This window comes from Pteropus alecto, unplaced genomic scaffold (assembly GCF_000325575.1).
Source record: "Pteropus alecto unplaced genomic scaffold, ASM32557v1 scaffold20, whole genome shotgun sequence".
NCBI classification, from domain to species: Eukaryota; Metazoa; Chordata; class Mammalia; order Chiroptera; family Pteropodidae; genus Pteropus; species Pteropus alecto.
The window spans coordinates 44,576,534-44,590,695 of record NW_006436298.1 but is presented as its reverse complement, the minus strand read 5'-3'; the positions used below and the strand labels follow the sequence as shown (position 1 = coordinate 44,590,695).

Here is a 14,162-nt window from a genome sequence, read left to right as displayed (position 1 = left end):
AATAATCCCACTTACAACTGCGTTGAAAAGTATAAAATACCTAGGAATAAATTTAACCAAAGAGGTGAAAGACCTGTACTTTGAAAACTGTAAGACAGTGAAGAAAGAAACTGAACAAGATACAAATAAGTGGAAGATATACCTTGCTCATGGATTAGAAAGATTAATCTTGTTAAAATGCCCTTATTACTTAAATATACGAAATCAATGCAATCCCTAGTAAAATACCAATGGCATTCTTCTCAGAACTATTCCTAAAATTTATATGGAACCAGGAAAGACCCTGAATAGCCAAGAAAATTTTAAGAAAAAAACAAAGTGGGAGGTATCATATTTGTTGATATCAAACTATACTACAAAGCTACAATAATCAAAACAGTATGGTACTGGCATAAAAACATATATAGATCAATGGAATAGAGTCAAGAAATAGAATTAATTGAAAAATAATTAATTCAATGCTTTCACAAATTGTACCAAAATTCAAGAACAGGGAACACTTACCAACTCATTCTATGGTCAATTAATATACAAAAAAGGAGGCAAATCCACAATGAGGTAAAAACAACCTCTTCCATAAGTGGTATTGACAAAACTGGACACATATATGGAAAAAAAAAAAGAAACTAGACCACTTCTTTAAACCATAAACAAAAATAAACTCAAATGGATTAAAGACTTAAATGTTAGACCTGAAACCATAAAACTCCTAGAAGAAAACATAGGTAGTAAACTCTATGACAACTCTCTTAGCAGTATCTTTTTGGATATATATCCTTGAGCAAGGGAAACAACAGAAAAAATAAACAAATGAGACAACAAACTAAAAAGTTTTTCCTCAGTGAAGGAAACCATCAAAACAAAAAGACAACCTACTGAATGGGAGAAGATATTTACAAATGATACATTCAATAAAAAGTTAATATCCAAAATATGTTAAGGAATTCATACAACTTAACAATAAAACAAACAATTCAATTAAATAAAATAGGCAGAGGACCCGAATATACATTTCTCCTTAGATTACATACAGATGGCCAATAGATATATGAAAAGATGCTCAATATCACTAATTAGGGAAATGTAAATTAAAACCACAATGAGATATCACCTCACACCTGTCAGAATAGCTAGCATTAATAAATCAACGAATAACAAGTGTTAGTAAGGATGCGGAGAAAAGTGAATCCTCATACACTGTTGGTGGGTTTGTAAATTTGTGCAGCCACTATGGACAACAGTATGGAGATCTCACAAAAATTTAAAAATAGATCTACCATAGATCTAGCAATTCCATTTCTGGGTATTCGTCAGAAGAAAACAAAAACACTAATTTGAAAAGATATATGCATCCCTGTGTTCACTGCAGCATCACTAGTAATAGCTAAGATATGGTAGCAACCTAGATGTCCATCAACAGATGAACAGATAAAGATGTAATATACACATACATGCATATATGAGTATGTGTATATTATGCGCACGCGTATGTGTATATTATACGCACACACACACACACACACACACACAACGTAATATTATTCAGCAATAAAGAATGAAATGTTTCCATTTGTGACATCATTAATAGACCTAGAGGGTATTATGCTAAGAGAAATGTCAGACACAGAAAAACAAATACTGCATGAACTCACTTATATGTGGAACCTAAATAAACAAACAAAACAAAATAAAAACAGGTTAGCTAAATTGTGATTGTGGTAAATGTAAATGGCTCCAGATAGTTCCCAAATCCTGTATCTCTTCAAGTGAAGGCTTCTTAAATATCACAAATGTACCTGAAAATAATATGCCTGTCATGCATTATATCAAAAATTAACAGCGGGGGGGGGGGGGGGAACCCAAGAGAACATCTATTACTTTGCCAGTTGAACCAGGAAAAGAAAATCCAGGGAATAAATATCCTTATTAGTACTTTCTCTTCTTTCACCACTTTTCTGCAAGGGTGGCCTAAGCTGAGCAAAAGTATGTGACAGTGCAGGCAGCTAAAACTCTGATAGAAGCCTTTGTTTCTGGGAAAGAGCCTGGGAGGAAAGATATGATGAGCTTCTTTCCGAAGCAAAGACCAGGTTTGTTTACTGTCTATATAATAAAGATAATGTTTCCTCTGGAGCAAAGAATAGGTAGACTTACTGCTTATTATAAATGATTTGGGTTCCCTAAACTTGGGCTCAGCTGTGACATAAACCAAAGCAAGTGCAACATTAGCCTGGGCCCCTCTCATCACCCTGGTAAGTGAAGCACAAGGGAAACTGTCACAAACATGATACTCAAGCTGCTTGCTATGCTTTGCGTAATAACGTCCTTTATTGTGTCTTCTTCCAGCAACCATAAAACAAGTTATTTTATTAGCTTGAGAGAAAGGCAAAATTTCAGACCCTTTACAGCTCCTGAGATAAAAAGTCAGTGAAGTTGAAGATAAAGCATTAGAAAATATCCAATCTCAATAACAAAGAGGAAAACAACTGAAAAAAAAAAACAAAAAACACACAACAGAACTTAAGTGACCTATGAAATAATATAAAAAAGTCTAATATTCATGTCATTGGAGTCTTAAAAGGAGAGCAATGCATAAAAATACTTCAAGAAATGGATGGCTAAAAACTCCCTGAATTCAGTGAAAGACATAAATTTAGATTCAGGAACAAGCAAACTCCAAACAAGACAACTTCAGAGAAAACCAGACCCAGCCACATTATAAAAAAAGGCTGAAAACCAAAGATTAATAATTAAGAAAGCTGAAGCAGCTAAAGAAAAAAAAAAATTACATTTAGGGAAACAATGAGAAGGACTGTATTATTTCTCACCAGAGATCAGAGACTGGGCGACAGTGGCACAAAATCTTTAAAGTGCTAAAAGAAAAGAACTATCAACACAGAATTCCATATCCAGCAAAATATTCTTCAGAAACAGAGCTGAAACAAAGATAGTCTCAGACGAAAGAAAACTATAGGAATCTACCATCACTAGGCCAGATCTTCAAAAAAAAGTGCTGAAAGAAGTTTGTTAGTCTGAAGATGTATGAGAAAGTACAATCTTGGACCTTCGGGAATAAAGGAAGAGCTGGTAACTAACTGGGGAAATATAACAGACCATTTTCCTTCTCTTATTTAAAATGTACATGACTACAAAAGCAAAAATTATGATACTGTTACAAGTTTTCAATGTATAGAGATGTAATATATGTGAAAACTAGAATATGAAAGACAGGAGGTAAATGAATCTACACAGTTGTAAGGCTCTACATTTTATTTGTAGAAACACAATATTAACTCTAATTGGACTACAAATGGTTAGGTATATATTGTAATCCCTAGAGCAATGACTATATGTATTTAAAGAGAGAAAAGGAGGGGTGATAACAAAAAAAAAAATCCAGTAGATAAATTAAAATGGAATACTAACAAACATTAAATACAAAAGAAGAAAGGGGAAATCGAGTGGAAAAACAAAGTAAACAAAGTGGTAGATCTAATCTAACCATACCAATAATTACATTAAATGTAAATAGTGTAAACATACTAATTAGAAGACAGAAGTCACCAGACTGGATATAAAAATAACAATACATAACAATATGTTGCCTACAAATAATCTACTTTAAAGACATAAATAAGTTAAGAGCTGGAGTGCTACGTTAACATCAGATAAAATAAACTTCAGGAGTATTATCTGCAATAAAGAGGGGCATCATATGACAGAAGGATCAATTTACCAAGAAAAATCATAACAATACTAAATGTCTATGTGTCTAATAACAGAGCTTCAAAATACATGAAGGAAAAACTGAACTAAAAGAAGTAAAAAAATAAAAATCTACAATTATCTTTGGACACATCAACACTCTTCTCTTAGTATTTGATAGATAAATATGGAAAGATAGAGAAGACCTGGAAAATACTATCAACCAACTTGACTTAACACTCCAAGTTATAGAACACTCCAACAATAACACCAGACAATATACATTCTTTTCAAGTGCACAGAGAAGACGCTCCTTTATAGACCATATTATGGGCCATCAGACAAACCTTAAAAAATTTAAAAGAACTGAAATCATAAAACATTCTCCGACCATAATCAATCTAAAGTAGAAATCAGTAACAGAAAGCTATACAGAAAATTCCCGAAATTTGGAAGTTAACACACTTCTAAATAAGCCACAAGTCAAACAGGAAGTCACAAGAGAAACCAGAAAGTAGTTTAAACTGAATGAAAAGAAAAATACATATCAAAATTTGTGGGATTCAATTAAAAGTGTTTACAGAGAAAAATATAGGTAAATACTAATACTCAAAAAAAAGATCTCATATCAATGATCCAAGGAAACTAGAACAAATTAAACAGAAAGCGAGCAGAAGGAAATACGTGCAGACATCAATGAAACTCAAAACAAAAAATCAAGAAACCAAAAGTTGATACTTTAAAAAGATCCCAAGAAATGTCAAACCTCTAGCAAAATTAAAATAAATAAGCAAACAAACATAAGACATAAATTATCAATATCAGGAATGAAAAGGGAGGGGTATCACCCACAGACACAGTAAGGGAGGATTATGAAAAACCTATGCCCATAAATTTCCCAACTCTCAAGGAACAAATTCCTGAAAGACTTACCGCATCAAAATTCAAAAAGAAGAAATATTCCTTTATCTATTAAAGAACTGAATTTATGTGGAGTATTTGAGATCTTGTTTCTCCGCGATGTCATCAGTTTGGCTCAAATAAACTTTTATAGTTAAAAAAGACTTCCAACAACCAAACCTACATGTTCAGAGGACTCCACTAATCAGTTCTATCAACTCTTAAGGAAGTCATAAGACTAATTCCATACAACCTCTTCAAGATATAAAAGAGGAGTAAAAAGCCAGTATTTCTGATACTGAAAACAGACAACCACATTACAACTAAAAGAAAACAACACACAAACATCTGTTATAGCCATAGATACAACAGCCTAAACAAAATAATAGCAAAGTGAATACAGCAATATATAAAAAGGATATACACATTACGACTGTGGGGTTTATTCTAGGAATACAAGGTTTAGTCAACATTTGAAAATCAATGTAATCCACTTTATCAAAAAACTGAAGAAAACTAAATTATGATTATCTTATTAGATGCAGAAAAAGCATTTGCCAAAATCAACATCCATTCATGGCTACAAAATTTCAGAAAACCAGGAATAGAACAGAACTTCTTTAACTTGATGAAGATCATCTACAAAAAAACTTACAGAAAGAATACTTTCCTCTACAACCATAAAAGAGGAAAGGATATCCACTCTCTCATCACTTCTATTCTATACCAGTGGTTCTGGCTGGAGCATTAAGATTTTTTTTTTTAAAAAAAAAGGCATAAAAAATGGAAAGAAAGAAAATTCTAACTGCAAACAACACGATTATCTACATAGAAAATCCAAAAAAACCTACTAGAACTAATGAGTGATTAGCACAGTTGTAGGATACGGCTCAACATGCTACCAATGAACAAATGTAAAAAGAAATAAAGTACTATAAACCCCATGAAATACTTAGGTATAACCTAAAAAATACGTGCTTGATCTGTATGCAGAAAACCACAAATGATGAAAAAATCAAATAAGATCTAAAAAAATGGAGAGAAATAGTAAACTTATGGCTTAAAGGCTCAATATTGTTAATACGTTAATTCTCCCCAAACTAATCTATGGATTCATCACAATCTCAATTAAATTATCGGCAGGAATTTTTGATAGAAATCAATAAACTGATTATAAAATTATATGGAAAGGCAAAAGAACTAGAATAATCAAAACAATTTAGAAAAGAACAAAGTCAGTGGATTCTACCTGATTTCAAGACTGTTATAGTAATCAAGGCAGCATAAAACTGGCAAAAGGACAGTCGACAGATCAAAGAACAGAAGAGTCCAGAAAAAGACCCACACATACGCTCAACTGATTTTTGGCAAAGATGCAAACACAGTCCAATGGAGAAACTTTTTGAGTCTAGCGTCCTTAACTTAGCATAAAGCACCTGAGACTCACTGGTGTTGTTGCATGTACTGAAAAATACTATCAATCAACTTGACCTAACATTTATATAACACTTTACTCAACATCACACTACATACATTCTTTTCAAGTGCACACATAATATTTACCATGACAGACCATATTCTGAGTCATAAAACAAACCTTAACAACATGGTTATCTTTCAATAAATGGTGCTGGAACAACTGGGATATCTACATGCAAAACAAAACGAAACGAAACAAAACAAAAACCAACCTCAACTCCTATGAAAATTAACTCAAAATGAACCCAGGCCTAAATGTAAAAACTTCTAGAAGTAAACATAAGCAAAACCTTTGCGATCTTTGGTTAACATTAGCAAAAGATTTCATATGTTACATATAAAGTATTATCAATAAAAAAAAGAGAAAGGATAACTTGAGCTTCACCAAAATAACAAACTTTTAGTTTGTGAAATACCGTTAATATCATAAAAGGGTAAGCCAAGGACTGGGAAAAAATCTGCAAAATGCATATCTGGTAAAGGATTTATATTTAGAATACATGAAAAATTCTCAAAACTCAACAAAGAAACTCACTTTTTTAAATGTGCAAAAGATGTGAAAGGACACTTCACCAAAGATAATTTTCAGGTGAATGAATATATACTTGAAAACATACTCAGTTCAGCATCATTAATCATTAGAGAATGTATATTAAAACCACAATGAGATAACACTACACAACTGTTAGAATGTCTAAAAAACAGTGGTCTGATGGTAAATGTTTAGCAAGCAGGTCTTTGAGAGAGAAGACTCTGAATTTTAGCTTTTGCTGATTTCTGTGACGTAAACATGCCTGCTATGGAATACCCTCACAGACAGTGAAGTTGGGAAAATACATACTTTCCACCGTATAAATACAAGAGACATATAACTTCGAGAACACAGAAAACAGGAAAATGTAGTACAGAAATTAGGAAATGATGAGTTTCAAATATTTATTACCTTTGTCTTCAGTATGATTTATTTAATTATAAGTTTATATAATTTAATTTTTAACGATGGCTGTGTTTACTAACCAGCTTACAATATTCCTAAAAATGTAACAATTAGTTCTTTCCAGCCACTATAAACTATCCTTAAGCTCACTAAAATAAAATTCACACTAATAAGTGCTAACAAGGATGTGGAACAAATGGAGTTCTCATTCATTGTTGATAGGAATGCAAAACAGCTGCTCTGGAAAAGTGTGGCAGTCCTCTCAATCTATTTTTATTAGATTTTAGATATCAAGTTAATGCAAACGTGACCAGAGACTGACAAGTCCAACTTCATCAAAGTTTCCTTGAAGCTAGCTTTCATGATTCAATCAATAGTTTATACAAAGGCATGACTTTCTGATTAGGGATAAAAGTTGATATAAAAATAACTTTTATAATACCAGGAAATACAGTAACATACTTTTGTCTTGAAGAATCATGCAGTTGTTTTAATGAAACCACAGATAATCAATTCTTAGAACACTGTCCTATTGAATATGGTCTCGATTTATACTATGGACATTAACTTGTGGGACGAAAAACAAATGACTCCAGCTCCCTGTACCTTATCTCCCTTGAACCTTTTTGGCAGAAAGTTTGGCAGTTTGTTCTTACAAAGTTAAACATGCATTAACCATACAACCTAGCAATCCTACTTCTAAGTATTTACCCCAAATAAATGAAAACTGTACATAAAACCTGTACATAAATGTTTATATTGCCTTTACTCATTAATGCCAAAAACTGGAAACAGAAATGTCCTTCAACAACAGTGATATATACGATAAATTTGGCATAAGAAGGAATGAACTATTGATACATGCAACACCACCAATAAACCTGAGATGCTTTTTTAAAGATTCATAATGTATGATTCCATTTATATGACACTGGAAACAACAAAACTATACGCGGAAAACAGATCAGTGGTTGCCAGAGGCTGGGAGTGGGAGGAGTTAACTATATGACAGAATTTTGGGGGAGTGATGAAAGTGTTCTTGAGGTGGTAGTGAACTTTAGTAATTAAGGTAGATCTCACCTCAACTAAAAACTATCATTACAGAAAAAAACACAAGAGTTCAACTTCATAGGAAAGTGAGCATTTGTAAAATTAACATTAAAGACATTTTTTTTTTAAAAGTGCAAAAAATTGAGCATCTCTGCCTCATGAAACTTCATAGAATAACATTTTTTTACAGGAACTAAAAATAATTCATTCTAAAATCCTTAAATTTAGTGGTTTCACAGGAAAATGGTCAACTAGAATTATACCTCTTTATAAATGTCTTTGCCTTTAAATACCTGGTCATAAAACATTCTTTTCTGAAACATAAGTAATTCGTAGTGAAATTTTCAAAAAAAAATAATACATTTGAAGTTAAGGCCTACCTAAGATTAGAAAACCGGAATAAGAAAACAAATTACATTTGCCTTGGGACAAGATACTAAACTTCAGTTCTTCTTTACCAAGTCTCTTGTCCTACTCTTACTCTCTTGATATCACCAAATTTCAGGTTTTTAAAGATCATCTCTATACAATTAAGTTACTCTAGTCTTCTATACTATTTCTGTACTGTGTGCATATTCCATTTACACATGTATCACCTGGGATTGCAGGTATTTGTTCATACAGCTATGTTTATTATATTGACTTCTTTTGGTTCATATACTCCATGAGGGCAGAGACTAGATTTTCAGAGTCTAGTTTAGTGTTATCAGTCGGATTTATGAGTCCCCAAATCTACATCTCTAGCCCATCCAGCATTTCTAGCTGTATTGGTGCATCGTATCCCCAAGTAAAATAAACTTATAACTGCTTCTCCTAAAAATTACCTGAGGGATTACAAAATCAAAAGTCTGTCTTTTAATCTGCTATTGCACCAATTTCCCTGTCCTTTTTTATTTGCACTTTCTTCTTGAGGCCCTTAACCTCAGACTTAAAACAGCTTTCATCTCATCAACCTACCAATAACTCCCACTCAAATTCATCCCTCAGACTGCTGGCACATTAATCTTCCTAAAGTTATCATGTTACTGCCATGCAAATCTTCCATAGCTTTCACCTGCCCACAGAACAAATTTCAAAGCTCTTCACAATCCCACCACATAATAAACCTGTAATATCCTATTTTCGGCCACTTGGAATTATTTATGGTTCCTTAGAATATGGACTAAACCTTAAGTGACCCTTGTCATTCTTCCACTTTGAAATTTCATTCCATCCTTCAAGGTCTCTCTTAAATATTACATCACTGTTTCCCAACCAATAGAAACATTTACTGTTCATCTAGGAACGTTGATAGGAATTAGAATCTCCCCATTTTACTGGTATTTTCAGTGAAAACTGATGTTTCCAGATCATAAAATCACATTCCATCTATACCAGTTTTCTATATGCCTCTTTCTTTCCCACAGGAGATTTTCTGTCCTCAAAGACCTGCAGTATCTTTCTGATATCTGCACTCCCATTATCATCTAAACCAAGGGTCCCCAACCCCTGGGCTATGGACTGGTACTGAAGCTAAGGAACTGAGCCACACAGCAGGAGGTGAGTGGCGGGGAGCTACAAAGCTTCATCTGTATTTGCAGCTGCTCCCCAGCACTAGCATCACAGCCTCAGCTCCATCTACATCATCGAGCATTATTAGATTCTCATAGGAGCACCAGTCTCTGGTGACAATAAGGCTGGGGACCACTGATCTAAACAGTATGACAAAGAGTAAATATTCAAGTATTTACTAAAGTCAACCAAGTACGGTATCTTCTGAGGACTTATGGCATGAGGTTATATGATGGGAAGGAATCTGAAGACCTGTGAGTCTCCAAAGTGGAAATTTCACTTTAAATGCTCTATAAACTTTATCATGTGACAGTGTTGGGGAAATTGTGATTCTCACCCTGACTTGAGCTGACCCTCAGATCTGAGGTTAGTATGAGAACCAGGTGTAAACATCTACAGTCTTATTCTGGACAAGGGCGCCAAGATCATTCAATGGGGAAAGAATTGTCTTTTTCAACAAATGGTGGTGGGAAAACTAGATTGTCACAGGCAAGAAATGAATTTGGACCCCTACTTCATACCATAGACAAAATTTAACTCCAAATAGATTAAAGATTTAAATGTAAGAGCCAAAACTATAAAACTCTTAGAAGAAAACATAGCTGTAAATACTCAGAACTTTGGATTCTTATATAGGACATCTAAAGCATAAGCATCGGAATAAAAAATAAATTGGACTTCATCAAAATTTTTTTTTAATTTGTGCTTCAAAGGACACCATCAAGAACATGAAAAGACAACCTACAGGAGAAAATATATGCAAATCATGAATCTGATAAGGAACTTGTATCTAGAATATATAAAGAATTCCTACGACTCAATAATAAAGACAACCCAAAAATTAGCAAAGTATCTGAATAGAAATTTCTCCAAAGAAGATATACGAAGGTCCAGTAAGCACATGAAAAGATGTATATCATTAGTCATCATGAAGATGCAATCAAAACCACATTAAGAAACCACTTCACACTCATTAGGCTGTATAGAATCAAGAAATCAGATAATAACAAGTGTAGTGAGGATGTGGAAAAACTGGTACCCTTACACATGGCTGGTGGGAATATAAAATGATGTGGCCATTTTGACAAACCACTATGGTAATTCTTCAAATGATTAAATGTAGAGTTATCATATGACCCCGTAATTCTACTTGTACACAAATGTTTATGTACATTATTTGTAACAGCCAAAACATGGGAACAACCCAAATGTCCATCAAGTGACAAATGGATACACCAAGTGTGGTATAGCCACATAATGGATTATTCAGGCATAAAAAGGAATTAAGTAGACTTTGAAAACATTATGCTCAGTGAAAGAAGCCAGTCACAAAAGACCACATATTATATGATTTCACGCATATAAAGTCCAGAAAAGGGAAGATTGTAGAGACAGCAAGTAAATTAGTGGTGGCTTAGGGGCAGCAGCAGAAGGATTTGGGGAATGGGGGCAAGGAGCAATAGTTAAAGGGTATACGATTTTCTTTATTTTTGAGGTGATGAAATGTTCTAAAATTGATTGTGGTAATGGAGGCACATACTTGTGAATATACTAAAATCCATTAAATTATACACATTAAATGAGTAAATGGTATGGTATATGAATTTCATCTCAATGAACCTGTTTTTTAAAGAGGCATATAATATAAATTTCCAGAGTTTATTTTGTTTTAAGGTGTTGTCTTACTTCATGTTGCTTTAGGGCAAGCACCTTTCAAGCTTAGGGCTGTATCATTTAAGGAAAAAGCAATACTCCTAAACAATTTAAAGCCTTGCCTCTCAGGTACCAAAAAAGAACATGCTTTTGCCAGTGTTTTTTCCCTTCCCTTCCCTGCCCCTATGCCAGCCTTCCACCACTTTGTTCCATAATCACAACAGAAACATACACTAGGGGTTTTAAATACGCTTTATTTACTGAATATAGCTTTATGTGACTGCTCTTATTTTGAAAGGAAAAAAGTTTAATATTGGGTTAAAAATATACTAAATTGTATAATCATTATGAGCTTAAGAATTATACATTAAAGCTGTTCTATAATTTGATTTTCACTTATATGGATTTAAATTGATATTTTTCTTCCAAATGCCCTCAAAGATAAAAGATTGTATGTAAATAAAATAATTTTTAAAACTTATTTTTTTTTTTAAATCGAAAAACGTTAACGTATATGTTCCACTTTCAATTTACAGCTTAGATAATAAGGTACAGATCATTCAAAGATGATCTGGATCAGAATCACCTGGGGTTTTGCAACTCATCATTATCTATGAACCAGAAGCAATGTCATGAGAACAGCTGGTTAAAAATGCAGAATATTGGGCTTATTCCAGCTCTAAAGAATCAGATTTGCACTTTAATAAGATCTCTAGGTAACTTACGTATAAAGTTTGAAAACCACTGACCTAGAACACTTATTAAACATGCAGATTCCAGTGAAGCAAAGACATCTGCATTTTAAACAAGTATCCTACAGCTTTTCCTGCACACTGAAGTATGATAATTACTGTTTAAAAAGAAAAGTGGACTACTTAAAGAACATTTCTTTAGAGATGTTTCGGTGTACTAAAAAATACTGTTTTAAAAAATCTGAATTTATAAATCTTAGTAATACCTTAAAATTGATAACTTGAATCAATGAAATAAAAGGTTTAGATGAGTAATCAAAACCAACTTTACAACTTTCACAGTGCGCGGAGGTAAAATTTATACTCAAATTTCTGTAGGCTTTTACTGAGAAGTCAAATACCTTATTAAAAAGTCCCACCCAAATGGAAACAGATTATTGTTCCTTCTCAACTTTAAAAGGCGTCAATTAAACAGAATGCTTAGTGTTCACAGAGTTCTAGTTTACATTGTCAGTCAACTTTACTCTGATCCTTGCTAGTGAAAAATCTTTGCTGTTCTTAAAGGGAACGCAGGTCTTAGGATCCCACCTTTTCAATATATGTTAAGATAGCTGAATAGTATGTATAAAGGGCTAAAAGGATACTAATCTTAAAAAGTAATTTGTTATGAAAGATCATTTTTACTAATTCTTAGGAGATGCTGGTTTTGATAATCCAGCAAACATTTACTAAATGTAAATGTTCGAGATTTTGTGAAGAACACAAAGATTATCAAGGCACTATCCCCAGCCCTAAGAAGCATAAAATCTGAGGAGAGGTAGGGTTTGGCCGGATACCTGCATATGCAATTACCAGAACGTGGTCAGTGCTGAAAACGTTCCCGGAAGTTCCCAGTAGGTAACTGAATTTCAGAAAATAGATATTTTACAGTAATTTCCAAATGATTTGGTGAAAAGTTGAACAAGTTGAGAAAGCTCATTAAAAACAGTTTTTTAAAGAAGTACAGCCCGAGGTAAACAATCCTCTGCAAATTACTAATATTTTAATACATATACACACACTTAAAATTGGGCTATGAAGTAGGTGCTCTCACCAAATGCAAGCAATTCAAACATGAACAGGATGTAGGAGACCCAATACTGTTAAGTTCATAGAGGGTGCCTCCTTTGACAAAACAGGAACACTGAGCTTCAGAGATCGCTGACCATGCGAGAAAAGAGGAAACAGGAGTGAGGACCTGTTTTTATTTCTCCCCTGATAACTTATTTAAAAACAAAAAAAACAAACAAAAACAAAAAAACAAAAAAACTCAGTTTCCTGGACTACTCTCTCCCTTCAACTTTATATTTTACAAACACCATGATCCTTAAAAAGTCCAGGTACTAAAGAATACAAACAAAACAGGTCAAATGAATTTACTTATTCAACAGTCCGAAATACAGGAACCACCCTCAAGGAGAACTAGCAGTCCACGAAGGGCCAGAACTAGGGAAAGTGCATCCACACGTTCCCTACAGAGCTTGGGTCACTCAGCGCTCACTTCTCTGCTTTCCTCTTTTAGGGGCACACCCTCCCTTGGGAAGGAAAAAAAAGCAAGCACCTCTCCAAAGGGGCTGCGGAACTCTCCAGGGAGAGTGGTCTGGTTTACCAGAACCTAGGGCAAAACCTCTGGTCTAGAAGAGTTGCAAGTGACATCGAGTAAGGCCAGCTGAAATGGGAAAGGGCGCTGCGATGCTCCGTCCGGTCGCTGCTCCTTTGGGGATTAGGTCAGACCCCTGCCGGTAGGCTAGTCTGAGTTGGCCTAGCGGCCCAGGTTAACTCCGGCTCACTGACAGGTTTCCGAAGTGGGGCCCGCGTCACAGGTGTCGCCTCCACCAGGTCCTTGCAAACCCGGGGGGTGGGGAGGAATAAGTCGGGACAGAGAGAAGGTGCCTAATGGTGAGACGCGCTGCGAAGCGCGGCACCCGCGGTGATGCGGTCTCACCTCTAGGGTGGAAACAGTGCTGGTGAACAGATCCTCTCCGTCCTCCTGCTCTTCAAAGTCGGTGGGCTTCCCGTCCGCCAGCGGAGGAGGTTCCCTCTCGGCCGCCATCTTCGCTCGCCCGGACGACTGCGCGAGCAGGGCTTCGCGGACCTGTCACGTGAGCACGCACGGCTGGGCTGGCGCGCCCGCCCCCCGGCTCCCCCGCCTCCCGGGC

At 34.8% G+C, this 14,162-nt stretch overlaps 1 protein-coding gene across 1 annotated transcript in view; it reads right to left on the bottom strand.

Annotated features, from left to right (window-relative positions):
* The window catches only part of SNX2 (sorting nexin 2), a 54,107-nt gene extending 40,002 nt beyond the window's left edge, over nucleotides 1–14,105 (bottom strand). The window contains exon 1 of the mRNA XM_006913316.3: nucleotides 13,949–14,105. Coding sequence (XP_006913378.1) covers nucleotides 13,949–14,056 — 108 coding nt within the window. The 5' untranslated portion in view covers nucleotides 14,057–14,105. The remainder of the gene's footprint in view (nucleotides 1–13,948) is intronic.
* Nucleotides 14,106–14,162: the final 57 nt, after the last annotated feature.